This window comes from Pseudomyrmex gracilis, unplaced genomic scaffold (assembly GCF_002006095.1).
Source record: "Pseudomyrmex gracilis isolate BER0280 unplaced genomic scaffold, ASM200609v1 scaffold_26, whole genome shotgun sequence".
In the NCBI taxonomy this organism is placed as follows: Eukaryota; Metazoa; Arthropoda; class Insecta; order Hymenoptera; family Formicidae; genus Pseudomyrmex; species Pseudomyrmex gracilis.
The window spans coordinates 983,386-1,000,453 of record NW_018020610.1 but is presented as its reverse complement, the minus strand read 5'-3'; the positions used below and the strand labels follow the sequence as shown (position 1 = coordinate 1,000,453).

At 42.6% G+C, this 17,068-nt stretch overlaps 2 protein-coding genes across 2 annotated transcripts in view; both read right to left on the bottom strand.

Moving 5' to 3' along the window:
• Positions 1-4,603: 4,603 nt before the first annotated feature.
• Positions 4,604-6,869, bottom strand: LOC109852279. The gene is made up of 3 exons (XM_020423299.1): positions 6,173-6,869; positions 5,418-5,821; positions 4,604-5,103 (listed from the first exon to the last, which is right to left on the bottom strand). The coding sequence occupies exons 1-3, from the start codon at positions 6,455-6,457 to the stop codon at positions 4,956-4,958; spliced, it is 837 nt and encodes a 278-aa protein (XP_020278888.1). The 5' UTR covers positions 6,458-6,869; the 3' UTR covers positions 4,604-4,955.
• The window catches only part of LOC109852278, a 59,336-nt gene continuing 49,082 nt past the window's right edge, over positions 6,815-17,068 (bottom strand). Inside the window, exons 4-5 of the mRNA XM_020423298.1 lie at positions 7,205-7,412; positions 6,815-7,004 (exon numbers count right to left, since the gene is read on the bottom strand). Of these exons, the coding sequence (XP_020278887.1) occupies positions 6,815-7,004; positions 7,205-7,412 (398 nt within the window). The remainder of the gene's footprint in view (positions 7,005-7,204; positions 7,413-17,068) is intronic.

Genomic DNA, 17,068 nt, shown 5'->3' with positions numbered 1-17,068 from the left:
TCACTTCACGGAACGGTCCTGGCGGCATCGCGCGGAAACACTCCTGAGGAGTCAGGAATATGAGGGAAAGGGGAGAGAGGAAGGGATGAGAGTCGGGAGAAGAGTGACTGATACAAAGGACAGTATAGAGAAAAGAGAGACAGTGTATATTTTTCTAAACGACGATGGAAGAAGTGCAGCAGAAAGGCACCGAGAGAAGGTTCACGTGGTTGTACGAACGTTAAGCCCGGCATTCACCCGCGTACGTGTTCACACATTGTTCTCTCTTTGTTGCGAATATACATACATACATATATATATATATATATATATATATATGTATATATATGTATGTAGCTTGAAACTCATGCGCGCGGATATCTGCCAGGCTCTAGACGCTAAAATCAATCGACGACACGAACAACACTCGTGTGTACAGTCTCTAAAAAGTCTCGCGCACACACACACTCGTCCCTTATTATTTGTATGTATATATATGTATAATATATACGTTCGGTCCGCCTAAAAGTCGCGCTAAACTACTTGGCACGCACACACACACACACACACTCTTTCTCTCTCGCACGCACAATTGCGCACTCACACGCACGCTCGCGTGCATTGATCCGCGTTATCAATCTTCTTCCTTTGAATTTTTTTTCTTTTTTTTTTTTCTTTGTTTTACGTCAACACACTAGACACTGTTTGATTGTTACATTTGGCAATTCGGCAGCACTCGCGAGTTTTCAAGCTCCTTGTCTTAACGCGCGACTACGGAGCTACTTTGCTGCGCGCGCCGCTTAAAGCGCCCGATAATGACTTCGTTCGTAAATGAGACACCTCATGTATTTCTCGCTAATAACGTCAGCGCCCGATAAAACTGCGAAGCTATGAAAAGCTTCGTTCTCGCTCGTCTCGCGTAAAGAATTACGTTCGTTCCGACGAAATGGAGACGATTAAATTTAAAAACTGTCTCATAAGATAAAAAATTATCAGACATTTTTGAAAAATACATATTCTTAGTTTTGAAATTTGTTTAATAATTCAATTTTTTTTAATGTCACATAATCTTCGCGGAAAATTATTCAGATAGTTCACGAAGTTGCTCCTGAACAAGATTATCGCGAGGAAATTTGGAAAGAAGTTTGTTTTTCTTTGCGCGAAAGTAAACATTTTCGCGTAAAATGTTAAAAGAGCGAAGAGAAAAGAGAAAAAACAATTATCTCGAAATTCTGTCGGTTCGCGTCGACGCGCGCAGCGAGAGCATTCTCCGCGATAATAATAATTCTTGTTTTATTCCCCTGCTTGAAGCCGCGTCTCCGCCGAAACTTCGCCTCTCTGTTCGCGGAGTAACTTAGTTTTTTTTTTTTTTTCTTTACATACACACACAACGCAACATCGTAATTCTCCTCTCTCGTAGTTGTCTCTCGGCTTTCGCAACGACTCGCGCAACAATGATTCAATATACATAAGGCATACGATATCCAATTAAGGGACTCGGTCCTATTTATCACGAAACTTTCACCCAACCGTGCGTGTATATATTTCGGAAGTTTGGACGCTCCTTCCTCTCCGTCTTCGGGCGCAAAACTTTCCCCGTAATCTCTTACTTAGGTTCCGCAAAAGTTGACGTTTCCACCTATAATGGTCGAGAGTGTAACAGATAGCCGTATAAATTACTAGAGGGAATTACACAACGACGTGTTCTCGCGTAGTCATACGTAGTCTCTCTCTCTCTCTCTCTCTCTCTCTCTCTTTCTCTCTCGTGTACTACTTTACGCGGTCTTGTCGCGGCTTGTTGAATACGCGCAACCCTCGTGTTTCGCTCCGCGCGTTGGAGGCGAAGTTTTGGAACGCGGCCAATGTGTAATATAAAGTCTCTCTTTCTCACGCAGACGACGACGACGACGACGACGTCAGAAAGTCTCGCATCCCTTCGCGCTCTGTCAATCGAAGGAAGCGATTCGTCGTCGTTCGCTCGTTACGTTTTAACGCGTCGTAACACATGACGGGTTTATATGTTATGTACACCTATCTAAAAAGTGACGCGGCACTGGGTGCGCGCGGCGCCTATTACGAGTTAGATTTTTTCTCCTCTCCAGAACAGAGAGGGAACAACTTATTCACACGGCTCGTCCTCTTATTCGTCTACTATACAAATTCTCGGCTAAAACAACGTGGTATAGTTTTCTTATTTATTTTTTTTTTATTTATTATTATTATTTTTTGTTTTGTTTTGGTAGTCCTCGTGCGCGTCTCGCACTTTTTTACGCGAACGCATCGTCTTACTCTTAGGTTTTTTTTTTTTTTTTTTTTTTTTTCAAGCTGCTTTTTCTTGTTGTCTTTTTATCGTCCTGCGTCTTCTGGAGGGACTCGCCGGCAGTGATAGCTTAGCTTCCGCGGAGAAGTCTCTTCCGGATGTAGAGAGAGAGAGGCTTTTTCTTCTTCTTCTATCTCTTTTTTTTTTTTTTTATTTATCGAAAATATATATAGACGACGCGTTTATAGAAATTGCTCTCGTTAACGATAAATATGTCACCTACTACATAGTTTTCTTTTTCTTTTTTTGTTTTTTTTTTTGTTTTGTTTTTACAACGACGCTCTAACACTTTAGTAAATTCGATATGTCTACATCCAGCGAGCTTCTCGTCAGCTAATATCACTGAACTGCCGAAACTATATTCTTTGTACAGTTTTAGTTTCTCACGAATTTCTCTTCTTTTTTTTTGTTTTTTTTGTTTGTTTGTTGTTTTTGACAGATTGCACGCCTGATTGCGGGATTTCCGCGGGAAATACATCGAGTCGATCGGGTAATTCTTTCAAATTCGGTGTGGAAATTTGCTCGAAGATGTTTTGAGGCGAGACGGCCGACAAATCTCGTGCGCTTCGCGAAAAACACGCTCGGAAAAACCTTGGGGCAAAACTTCGGCGGCCGTTCACGATAGAAAATCGCACTCGGTGGTGTGTGAGTGTGTGTGTGTGTGTGTGTGTATGTTTCCGGTTCCCCTCCATCGAGAGCACGGAGTTTTATCTGTCGTTTACGCAAGAGGGCTACAGACACGTATACCCCGAAAAACAAAAAAGAGCTTACAGAGCTTACACAAGGTTATACGAATAGAAATACATTTCATTTCCTCGCATTTAGGAATATATCGTCGGAATTGACGGAGGCGGCGATTTTTCCCGCCGGAAGGGATCGCGGAAAAATTGATTCGCCGGCTGTCCGCGCGAACCAGAGTGCTTCTTTCCTCCTCTCTCCCAGTTTTTCTCGGATTTTTTCTTCCTCTTCGTCTTCTTCGTTTTTCCCTCCCCCCCCTCCCCATTCCGGTCTCGTTGACGACAACGTCACATGTCGCACTCTGACGTCATACAGTCGATTAGTACTTGCGCGCGTGTTATATTGCTTCCACGAGAAGCATCACGATCAGTTTCTCCACGAGCTTGATTATCGTCGCGCTTTTATATAAAAATAATTCCCTATTTCCCCCACACCCCGCGACGCGGTCGTCGTCGATACGTTCCTCCATCGTCGTCGCGTTCGGCCACCGTCTCTCCCGAACCTCGCTGATTATCTCACTCTCTGGTCGACTCGGAACGAGTATATTTTTTTGTGCGATATATAAGATCACCTTTTCCTCTCACATATCTCGTATTTCCGGCTGTTCCCCCGTGAAATCTCGACGCGCGCCAATCTCGGAGACGCAACGAATGTGTCCAAGCGAGGAAAGTGCATTTGCTTTGCTTTCGTTGTCAAAATAGAATCGCGACGTCAGCCGCAATGTGTCTCGTACACCCGCCCGCGGATTTTGCTGCTCGAAGAATAGCACTCGTGACGGAAAATAATGAAGACGCGCCCCGGAGTTTCTTCTCGTAGTCCCGACTTGAATAAGAGCGAGCATCGCTTCCGAACAAGGTACAACTTGCGGCATCTCCGTAAGATAAACGCGGAGCTTTATCTAGATTTCTTCTTCTTCTTCTTCTTCTTGGCGAGATATCCCGTGAGTTGCGGGATGCTGGATGCTAATAGGATCGTAATGCAGTGAAACTTCGGATAACGCGAGCGAATGCGGTGTCCTGTTTCGGCGAACTTCTTGCTTCGGGTAAGCGCAGGGAAACGTCTGAAAATATATGTCGGCAGATAAAATCTTGAGGTAGACTCCAATTCTCTGAAAGCAGCCGTCGCAGCGGCCTCATCCTGCGGAACATCATCGGCTGCGGGTCGCGTTCCCGTTCTCGACCGACGAGGTAATCCGACCCCAAGTCTCTCTCTCGTACTCGCCACCGGAATGTGTACCCGCCACAGTACGACGTGAAATGTGCTTCGATCCAGACCGCGCTATAAGATGGGTTTGCTCCAGGACGGGAAATCGCCGTAATATCGGAAATCTCAGATATTTCTTCGCCGTCGCAACGAAAAATGCTCTCCGTCGTTTGCCGCGTCTCGCCCGTTTCTCGTCGTCGGTTACGCGATTAACCTCTGTCCTTTGGAAAGTTTTTCTCATTTGTTTCTTTTTTTTTTTGTTTTAAGTTTATGAAGGTTACGCAACAATTTAATAATACAATTTTATTTGCTTCTCATTTGGCGCCGAGTCGAGAGGTTTACACGTGTATATTATTATTATTATTTTTTTTTTTTTGTATATTTTTCTAATAATTCCATGAGAAATTCGCTGAGAGATTGTATTTTTTATGACGACCTTGCGTTACAATGATTGTCGCTTCTCGTATAAATTCTCGTTTATGTTCGCCCGTGACCGATTCGCCGAGTGGAACTTGGAGTCCGCGAAAAAAAAATATGTTTCAGAGCGATTAAAAAGAGTCGGATAAAGCGTTGTGGTTCGAGTTTTGTTTTTTTTTGTTTTTTGTTTTTTGTTTTGTGCGGGCAAATGTTTTCCTCGATTATCGACATTCTGGGTTGAACTTTCGCGTCTCGATAAAAACTGGTCGAGGGACATGCTCACTACGAAAGACGCGTTCTAGAACAGCGTTTCCTGGGACCATATCGGCGGGATTGATGTCAACGGTGTTGGCGGTGGTCTGTGCCTCAGCTCGATCGGCGGTGAACACGGTGGCGAGCCCACGCTACTCTGACTGCTACTGGTCGTCGTTGAGGCTGGTTGCGACCTAACGTCAAAAGGTTGCCGATAGAAAAGATAAAAAGAAGTCTTCAAAAAGAGAGTGATGAAGAAGACAAAGAAATTAATTTGTATGAAATCAGAATAAGAAAAGCGCAAATGTAGATTCTCGTTCTGCTTTATTTTGTACATAATATAGAAATGTATAGTTTTACAAGTAAAATTCAAAATTTTTAACAAAAAACTGTTTAAATTAATTGTACATGTGAAATTAATTCTTTGATCACAAGCTTAAAGTTTTGCAATAATTCACTTTTTTATTTAAGTAATGTTTTTCGCCTGAAGTTCGATGAGAAATTTTACCTGGAGGTTTCGACGGCGGCACTGATGGTCATACACTCTTGGCAGGGTTTGCCGCCGGCCCGTCGCCTGGGCACGCAGCCCGCACAACCGTCCCACTTTTCGAGGGCGCGCTTTTTCCTAGAAGGCACCCGCAGGAACCGCCGACAGCTTGGCCCGGGCGCGTCCGAGTCCGTGGAGAAGCCCGAGACCTCGTCCTCCGTGTCGACGCACTGCTCCTCGTCCTCGTTCTTCAGGAACACGGAGTCGGAACCGAGCGACCTGGAGTCAGGATCGGGGGGATCCACGCTGCCCATCGACGCCAACGGCGCCCTTTTGCCGGACGTCGCCGGGAGGTTGCTGACCGCGCCGGCGTAAAGACCGGCCTCGCTACCGCTTGGCGATAAATCCGGCGTTGGCTGTATTACCTGGTACAATATCGTACAACAAAAGTTCTCAGTATATAAATTAACCGCTCGATGCAATCTACTAAAACTTTCTTCCCCAAGATTTTCGATCAATGTTGTTTACCGTATAATCTCGAAAAATATATAAAACACAACAACTTACTGTATAGTTCGACCGTCTAAACTATAATATCTACTACACACATAAAATATTTACTACAATATTTGTTTACACAGAGCAGGACACCGCGAAGACGGGGAGAATTTATAAATATATTCACAGATCACGGGGAAAAAGGGCTGGCGATTAAGAAAGAGAGACGCGCACAGTTTCCGAAAGGGCGATTTGTGCAAAAAAAATGTCGGGTGTACCTGGATATCGATAGGGTAATATAAATCCCATGGCCCGTCGTACGGCTCGGCGTGACGCGGAAAGGATGGAGGAGGCGGAAGGCACGGCATCGCCATGGCTGAACCCCTTCGTTCCAGATAACTACTTCCGGTACTGCTACAGGTAACCGAGCTGCATCTTCTGTGATCGCGATCGACGGGGGGGGCCAACGTCGGATGTCTGATTGGCGGTGCTAGCAGGGCGTCGTAGCCACCTCCGACCGAGGCGAAGCGAGGTGCCACCACGGGTGAACGAGACAGGTTCATCTGGACGGAAATATCGTCTCTATCTACTACGAGTGCTCTCGCGAAAGGAGGAACGGGAAGGTTAACATAAATTGGGTGCAACCGTTAAATGAAGCATTCGAGGGAAATAGTCGGATTTTTGCAATCTCGGACGTTTTTTATATTCTACAGGAGAAAAAAAGTGGTGGACGAGCGTTTTTTTATTTGAGCACGAACGGTATTCGATGTTTCCTCTGTAGAAAAATGTTTTACGGAATATTGGATTTTCGTAACTTTTTACTGGAAACACTTGACACACAAAAAAGGTTGGAAAAAACACTGAGATAAGAATAGATTTGTTTTTTTGTTGTTTTTGTAAAAAAGTTATATTACATTTCATCAGATTATATGTTTCGGATTTACCTCGACGCACAACGATCTCCTTGGCCCACGATCCGGCCTGGGCGGTAACCTGGCGATCGCTTCGAGAGCGGCGGCGAGCGCTCGTTCTTCGGCTTCGGCTTCCGCGACCGCCGCGGCTGCCGCAGCGGTCAACGCCGGGTCTTCCAATTGCTTGCTCGCTTTGCATCTGACAAATTTATCGATTGTCATTGTAACATCGTTTCGATAACAGCGAAAATCTCTCGCGAATGTAAATTAATCATTGTCTACGATAATTGTGTGAGAATCAATTAATTAAAGATAACAAAAGCTTATAAAATTCGCTATTTCAATAATAATAAACGCGCAACTTTGTTGTTACAATCGTCTGTGTGATAACATATTAACCTGCTTTTGTAAACCACCAGTAACACCATTAAGCTGAAGAAGCCGCCGAGGGTCGCAGCGATTCGCACTCCTGTCATGACGTCGTACGTCTTGTAGAATTCGATTTTGAGCTGTTCGCGCTCGCTCAGAGTCGGCGTTGCATCTGGCAGGAACGTCGTCGGATCTGTCGTCGTCGTCCCTGTCACGTTGCTGCCGACACTCCCCATTCCTGCGGATCAAACAGATTCGCATGTTGTTAACGCGCGCGCCACCGAGATACCACTGCTAATGGAAGCAAATACGCGGACTCGAACTGTATGTTGACTACTCGGGTAAATTGTGTGTTTCGAGCTGTGGAGACGCGATGAGATGTCTGGCAGGCATCGCATTTGAAAGGCTTTTTTCCTCTCTTTTCCGAAAGGAGAGACAGACCTCTCGAAGAGAGGTACTTCTGGTAAAACGCGCCGGCACAATGTTACACGCGCGGCTTGACGTCGAGTTTTGTAGCGGGCAAAGTAGCACACACGGCGAGAGAGCGAATGAAAGGTCTGTTTATATAGTTCTGTTTGATCGATTCGATTGTCGCGCCGAACCAGCGGCGATGATAAACTTCGATGTTCGAACAAAAGGGGAAGGACATAGAGTCGGCACATGCGGAGAAACTGTACTTGCAAGTATTTTTGTTTGAGAGAAAGAGGAGTAAAGTGCACACAAGCCGTGCATCGCAACGAGAGAGAGAGAGAGAGAGCTTTTGTGTCAGTCAACCCTGGAGTGTGACTCGAAAATGGGGTGAACGGCATTAAATTTCCTGGAACAGAATGAAGACGCGTCGTCAAAATGAGAGAACTCGGGGATTTTGCGCATTACTTTGAAAATTTGTCAAAAAAATCCAAAAGAGACTTTTTTTGCAAAGAAAATGACGTGGAAGAAAAAAAAAATATATGATACAACAACAACGAGATAAAATCTGATCTTTCATCTAATTATCGTTAGGTTCCGATAGATGAGTTCGCCGAGTTTTATCACATTTTGTGTAACTTTCTTACTCTCGGAGATGTAATTAGAGAAGAACTAGAAATGAGAGAAAGAAGCAGGAGAACAAAAAAAAGTTCGCCAATGAAAAATGGCTTTGAGAGAGAAGAAAGAAACGTTTAGGTTATTATCGAGCAACAGAGTCGCCGCGGAGAGGAGGTAAAAGTGGTACACTTCGTGCTCGTCGAGTTTGGCTGGCTAACATTGTGTAGATGGTCGTCGGTTCACGTATTGATTCCACCTTCCCGGACTTGGTTAGCAACAATGGAGCGAATCGCGCCTAAACGAATCTATTAAGGCCAACAGCCTCCATTCCGTCGGAACGACGTACGTAGACCTCGTTCGTGCACCTAAAATCCAATGTATGTGAAGTTTTTTCATCAGCCGGGGATTTCCCCGAAGGCGAATAAAAAAAAAAAAAAAAAGCAAAAAAAAAAGCAAAAAAGCCAGCGGATCTCGCGAGCGGAGATAAACATTGAAAACAATCGGTATTTCATTCTGGAGAAGTAATTATCTTTCTCGTCGTAACGGAACGGAAATCCGTTGTAGGTACACAAGACCATTACGGAAGGCTATTTTCGAGAGATTATCGTCGGGATTCTTTTCGTCAACAGAGGAGCCGCGTGCGCGATTCTATTTCTTAAATGCAATCGCTTTCAATTTTCACGATCGTCGAGTCTATTCAAAAAAAGGGGGAAGATCGTAAAAAGGGAAACTTAACGACGCAAAGAACGTGCGGTTGAAGGCTCAATAACTTTAATATTTCAAATAGCGCGAACGAATATCAGACCTTTCATAAGCCGGGCGTTTCGCTCCGACGGAATTGGTGAACGAACTCCCCTCATCCTTCCGTTTTGCGAAATGGGGAATAATGATTTGATAACAGATAAGATCGTCGCTCTCTCGAAAGCTCTCATCTCTCTCTCCCATTGATTCAGTCGTCCTTAATCATTCGTTAGGTTGGGTCAGACGACAACCTGTGGATGCTCACCGCGTACGAGAAGATTGGCCTTCAACATTGCTCTCTCTCTCTCTCTCTTTCTCTCTCTCTCTCTCTCTCTCTCTCTCTCTCTCTCTCTCTCTCTCTCCAGACCAACCCGTGTATCCCCGTAAAATTAACGGTGTGATGAATTCCCCAGAGGGTTTCGCCGACAGAATTCTCTCCACGTACCGACAGCTATTTACTGTTTGCCAAGCAAGACGGTTGAGGGAGAATCTTACGCAGTGATATGATATCGAGCGCCCCATCGTCCGCCGTTAAAATTGCCATAACCACCACATTTTCTCGCTGCCTCTTCTCTCACGTCGCCTGTTGCTAATTCTCACTCGACACACGAGACGCGTCTTCGCCTGTTATAACTCGGTGAAATTACCTTTTATCTACGAATATGAGTTGAAACTAACTTTTGATCTAATTCGGAACAGAAAACGTATATATATATATTGGATTGAAATATCGATGTATATATATCTCAAAAAAGATTTTCATACATATATGCATTTTAAATTCTTTTAAAATTTATATATGTAATATTAATTTTTTTTATAAATTTATATTTTTACTCTCATTTTCTTATTTTAAAATTACACATTTCAAGAATGCAATAAAATGCTTTTTACATTATTACTTCAACATGAAGTTCTAGCTATTTATTTACTTGACTATATTAGGATTTTTGATTTAATTTAATATTTTCTTTTAAGTCTCTGTTTTTCTCTTTTAAAAAATAACAGACATAATATTTGCGTGTGTGAACAAGAGAGATACATGTACAGAGAGAGAGAGAGAAAGATACACATCTTTTTTATTTTGATTAAAGTTAATATTGAAATTTGTTTATAGTTTTGTTTAACTTGCTCCGATTTGTTTTTCGCAGAGTGTGCGCAAGTATTATAAAAGTATTACGAGTATTATACAAAATAATAAGTTTCTTTATTCTTCGTAACGTGCATTGAGATTTTTTTCAATCAGCGTGAAGTTATCTCTTGAGCACAAATTTAAGTCGTTGAGAGATATTTTTTTTTTCGAGATGGGTTTCAAAATAGACCGTATATTCGCGAAAAACCGAATCCCGATACTGTACAGTCTATAATCGTCTTGCGAGAAATTCGTTTCGGGGAATTTAATCCAAAACTCATAAAAAAAACACACACAAACACAAAAATATCTGAACTTTTTCTATTACTGGTCTACGATGTATTTTTTTCTTCTTTTTTATGTGTACATACCTATACAGAAGAATTAGAAAATTGTTCTTTACATGTATCTTCAGCGATGCGCATTGGCAGTTTCCCTCTCTTCCCGGCCCTGTCTGCATAGTACGCGTATAAACGTACGTATCGACTTACTCGCTACTCGTTCTCTAACGACCGTGGCGCGCGTAGTTCTCGCGTATATAGCACCGTCGATGAAAATTTGAGGAGGATTACCCGAGGTGGATCCTGCAGCGCGCGCGCGCGCATGTGCTATTACGCGGCATTAAATTTGCGTACAATGCAGCCCGAGAGTCTGGCGGACCAGCCGAGGGATAATATTAGACGGGCGAAGTGTAATCAAACGGCCACGTTCCGACGAAGTCAAATATATAGGGGTTCTCGTTCTTCGGCCTCGCGCTCATAGAAAATAGGGTAATCCGCGCTTTTCGTATCTTACCGACGTCTTTTCGCGTTAACGACAGCCGAAGTGAATCAAGTCTGTCACGACGGTTTCACCGGTTGGAGGATGAAAACGACGAACATGTGCGATATGTTCGCCTTTTCTTCGCGAAATGTGTAACGACTTATCGCCCGTTATCGACCTCGTTCCGCGATGAGATGAGACTCGCGACTAAAAGTAATTTTTTTTATCGTTCGATTTGTTCGATCAATTTTTTAATTTTGCTATTAACGAAATACGTCTTCTGGTAAGTTTCCGAACGCGTCGACTTTCGGAAACAAACTCTTCGCGTCTCGATCTACTTTCACGAACGAGAGATGGATCGTCGAGAGATAATTATACGTAATTTAATTAATAAAATTACAAAAAAATTCTGTGTGTAATTTTTACACACGTGTGCTCGCATGCACGCGTTTAAATAACAAGAACAGAATTAGCGGCTGTTAGTGTAATTCTTTAGGAATTTGTTTTTTTTTTATAGGATTTGACCATTTCCGTCGAATGAATTTTAATGTCTCGTATAAAACTGCTTTTCAAACTTCACTTCAAATGCAACAAGAGAAAAGTTATATTTGAAAACCTTTCATCTTTCATTCTTTATTTCTCGCGCGGAAAAAGTTTCATTCTCTTTCTCTCTATTGTTTCGTTTTAAATTATTTTATAGATACGCGTTCCAAAACGGAACAACATTCTATGTGAACATTCTACCTCTGTTAAATGTTCATTAGAACGTTCTACGAAGTTACATATGGACGTTCGCCAGACATTTGATGAACGTTACGTGGAAATAAAAAATTTTCATTATACAAAAATGAGTTCGTTACGTGAAAAAACAAATTTTATTCATCTTCCATGAAGACGAAAACTTCAACAAAACCACATGTCGAAAGATCTGTGCGCGCTGCGAACTTTGCTGAAACGCAAATTTTGCCGCGCCTTAACTTCTCGCGAGCAAAACGTATCGACTGAAAACTCGGTCCAGAGGAGAGAAAGTTACGCGCGAAAAACGGGCGAGTAACTTTTTTAAATATTCGCGGAAAGTTCAGCGGGATCTCGAAACATAAATATATATCTACATATCTGTTACGTGTGACGTAAAAACCGGGTGAGAGGAAAGTTTTTCGCGCGAAACGCTCCGGTTGAGTCTTATCCGACATCCGGCGAACGCCATTTTTCCTCTTTGACGCGCGGCCGCGTGTTATCATTTCCACGTCGACAGCCGGTCAAAAAGGGCTTGGCACAACATTGGCCGAAAATGGGTCGACCGATAATTCGTGCCCTCGAAAACATCGCCACGATATGTATGGATTTGGGTTAACGTCGTTTCGGCGATTTCGGCCGCGACGCGAACGTTCGATTTCGCGCGCGAATCTCTCGTTTGCGCGAAATACGCGCGTCTCGAATATATACAAAAATACTTTTTTTTTTTTCTATTAAAAAAACGTACGATCTCGCGCGATACATTAAATGTCAGAGCCAAAAAGAAGTTGTTTGTTAATAATTTTTATTGCAATCCTTCTGGTTTTATATATAGCTTCCCGATTTTTAACACGCTTATTTGCATGCGGCGTATCGGGGAGCTTATCCGACCGCTTCTCGCCAATAAGCGCGCGATATCGCACGGTTGTACGAAAATGAACGAAAGAGTTGGAAGAATATTGGGTAGAAACGTGCCGGCCGATAATTCGATTCCAGAAAAGCGTTCGCCTCGAATCTCCGCGGATTTGGGTCACTGGGTTCGAGGCCTGTTGAATGCCAGGCCGTTCCCGTTGATTTCGCTCGCTGCTTCGCGCGGATTATGATCTCTGCTTGGAAAACTCCCGACGAACAACGACGACGAATACCGGATCATTTGAATACCGTGACGTGAGAGAAAGAGAGAGAGAAAGAGGAGGTGAACAGAGATATAATAAGTGGAATAGCGCGGAGCTCAAATCGACGGGGGCGGATTTGTACTGTTTAACGATTTTCCCCGACGTCTCGTGCAAACGATTCCCGATTCAACACCGTGAAATCCCAGGTTTAAAGATTCATAAATACGTCGACAATTTAAATGTATCTCTATTTGGATTCGCTTCTTGCGCGCAAATTCCACGACATCACCGACAACGACGTCGACGAGTTTCAAGATGGATTCAAGCTGGATCTCTCTTTAAGTAATTAAGACGACGATATTTCGGTCGCGGGGATATTTTTCTTACGGTTCTCAATTAATATTCATTAAGACGCGGTACAAATTTCAAAGGAGGGAACAAATTTTAGAACCAGATTCTATGCGTTTAGTTTTTTTTTTTTTTTTTTTGTCGTCCGTTTCGTTCCCTTTGCTAAAATTAATCTCTCGCGCACTTTTTTTCAATATTAACTCGCTACATATAAAAGAATCAAGAGCCATCAGAAACTGAAGAATTATTCATCAAGCGCGAAAGTTATACGTATTTCGTTAATTGTGACTTATTCAGCGATTCGAACCATATAGTCGCGTATATGTAAATTAAAATAAAATGCAAAAAAAAATTATATCGTCTCTATACGCAAACTGATTCGCGCAATTTGACATTTTTTATCGTTTATTATGTATGTTGTATATATTATTTTTAAAAATATATACATAATTTGATATAAGATATATTAAAACTATAATTAGGTATAGATTATAATTAGAGGCAGTACAGACTATTTTTTTTTTTTTTTTTTTTTTAGATAAAAGAACTGTCATTTGTTAATCAAGAGATATTGAAATCTGAAAGAAACTTGAAGTTTTCAATTGCAAATAGAAAAGTGCAACTCTAGTCGATAAACGCAACTCTCCGCACAATGTGTTTAGAAGTAAACAAAACATGTTTCTGGGTTTCCGGACGCGAGTTGGTTCAAACAAAAAAAAGAAACGAACTCTTGTAGCAGACAAAAGAGACGTGTTGAGTGTCGCAAGAGAACGTGTAATGACCTCGCAGTTGTCGCGCAAAGGTGGCGATGTATGCGCTTCCGGAACGAACTATGGCCGTCTGTGCGGATCCCCGATGACGGTTCCCTTGGAAACGGCGATCAGACGGGGATCGACGCGCGAAAATTCGAGTAAACGAGTACGTCAGCGATCGCGTTAACTCCGGTTTATGTGCAAAGCGCGTGCAAAACGGGCAAAGGGCAGGGAGTAAAGAGAAGAAATGGGACGGAATCGATAAACCACCTCTGCCTAGAGAGAGAGAGAGAGAGAGAGAGAGAGAGAAGAGAGAGCAGGCAGAAACCTTCGCTCGACCGGAACGCGCGACACTTTCCAACATCGTTCGTTCCCGAATCGACTTCCCGAAACGTTACGATGTTCTCTGCGAGTAACACGAAATCATAAATCAAGCGGATCCGACAGACAGACCGACTCAATGGCGAGATTCAATGACGGAGATACGGAGATTTTTATACACGAATAAATAAAAGCTCGCGCACATAAATAATCATCGTTTATCAAAATGTTTACTGTAAACAACAACAGCAGCAACAAAACAACACAATCTCGCGCAATCGAGAAATTAGACAAACATTTACGAAATTCAATCGCTCTCAATTGTACACACACAGACGACCGGTCTCTCTGAAAGAGAAAGAGAGAAAGAGAGAGAGAGAGAGAAAACGCGCGCGGTAAATTTTCTCATCCAACATATACGAAGCGCGATAAAACATATTCGATGGAATCAGATTGAGAAGCGAAGATTTATTAAACGCGAACTGTTAATTCGAACGCGCGTAACTCGACTGTGACTTCAGGCACATAACGTATGTGTGTGTGTGTGTGTGTGTGTGTGTATGTGCATGACGAAGATAAAGAAAATAAAGGATAAAGAGGACAAGGGTTGGAATCGATAAACCATTCCGCCAGCTCAAGCTCAGCCCAGTTCACCTGAAAGTTGCCGAGTTCTGGATAACGTTGTAATATCCATTGTGCCCGCGATGGGAAGAGCTCTCGTGTCGGTCGCCATTAAAGTCCAATTTTACAACCAATGACGCAAGTCGGCCAAGCGTACGAACTCTTAATCAGCGACTACGTGTTTTTCGATGCGCGAACAAAACCTACGGGGCGTCGCATCGCATCCATCGTAACCATCATTCATCACGCGAATCAAACACGCTCGTCTGAATTAATTCATTTTGTTCGGAAAAAAATATTTTTCTTTCGTTAAAATACGTTTTTTTTGTTCCTATTTCGAGAAGTTTTCTATTATATACGTATTTTATATATATATGTGTATTTATTTTATGTACATATATTCGTCGATTTTTTCATATACGTATTTTTCACATGTACGTATTTATCCTCTTTACACGCTATTTTCATATGTTCGATAAACTTTCTAAAGCTCGCTCATATTTGCTCAAACAAAAAATCTGATTAAAACGCTGAATAAAAAAAAAAAAAAAAACAAAACCAACAAAACATTCGTATCGAACAAAAGAATCACATATGAATTATATTACGTAACGTGTTAGTTAGCGCGTTCACGCACGTATTATATGCCGTATTATTATTGATTAATTACCTCACCGGTTACGCGCGCAGAACGAGTCGAAAGAGTAATAACCCCCCGTTCGAAGAAGCCCGCGCGATTTGCGGATCGAACGGCGGACCGCCATCGCGAATTACATTTGCGAAACTTCAACGGTTCAGAGATTATCACTTGAGTGATAGAAGTGTTTTACGAAACCCTATTATGATATTTCCCATTACGTTGCGATCCGATCACAAGTGATAATCTCTCTCTCTCTCTCGACCATTGTGCAGCCCCGTTGTGTTTTCCGAACGCAACCATTGACTCTCGCGCGCATCAAATCGCCCGATGAGCGTCCGTCAACCGGAAGTAAGCGGTCGCTGTGATGCGCCAAGGCAGCATCCGCTGCTGGAACCTCGTTCCCGCTATACACCAGGGCTCTCCTCGCTCGAGCGTATATTCGGTCGCTACGTTACGTCGGAGTGAGTTCCTCCGCCTCTTTATTTCGTATTCACGAATTCCTCGGCCAAGGATGTTCCTAAATATCTCTGAGAAGTGAAAATATCTCTCTCTCTCTCTCTCTCTCTCTCACTCTTTCCTTTCAATCTTCAGGATGAGATACCGCAACAGATACTCGATTCCAGCGATCGGCACCGGAGTCTCTACCCTGCGGTATGCACATATTCGCTAACCCAGTTCGGCGGGAAGTGTGAGACGGTTGGAATATATATCGCAAATATTCTCCGCAATTGTGTCGCGATATATTCCCGTGAAAGAGTTGCGTTACGAGCGAATAATCTGCATTGAATAGATTATGCAACATTATCGATCAACGAAATTGCATCTTTTTGCATGATTTTCTTTTCTTACACACAATTTTTTTTAGCGCATTGTTTCGCACACGTTTTGTTATTAAGATTTTTGCTTGTGTTATGACAAACAAAACTCTTGTTGTGTTACTCGCGAAAACAAAAAAAAAAAAAAGAACGAGAGAATTGAGAAGAAAAGGTATTTGTTGAAAGTTTTTTTTTTTTTTCGTCGATTTTTATTCCGGACGACAATACCCGAGAGAATGTTTTCCGAGAGAAACATAATATTACGGTTCGCGAAAATGTATATTTTTACTCGAAGAAGCGATTAAACGCGATGGCGGCGAAATTGAAGATCGATTTAACTTGCTTACAACGCCATTTCGGACATATGTTGCCGCCGAAACCAAGGTGCCATTTCGCGCACGTGGAGTCAACATCTTTGATATATGGCTCGACGTAATTGAGCATCTCTAATATCTTTTTTTGAGGAAGGGGGAGAAGAGAGAGGGGGACAAGTTCTCATTATGCTTCGGGGATGTCCTTTGTGTTCGAAGTTTCTGGAGAAACATTAAGAAGATGAATAACGCAGTTTAAGCCAGACGCCAGTTTGCGCGGACAAACAGGGATCGATGAAAGGAATGTGTATTTCATTTCGTGCTTTAATAAAGAAATTAATTACTGCAGGATGAAGCTTCGTAAACACAGTCGTTCTCAAAGGACTCGCGGAAATTGTTCTGTTATTAATAGAAAGTCTCTCTAGTCTCTCTAGTCTCTCTCTCTCTCTCTCTCTCTCTCTCTCTCTCTCTATTGTTGCTTAAGCTCTCTCGCAGTGTAATTAAATTATAAAATAATGAGACAAATATAATATTGTTTTCGCGGACACGAGGAGGAGAGTTACGCAGAAAGAAAT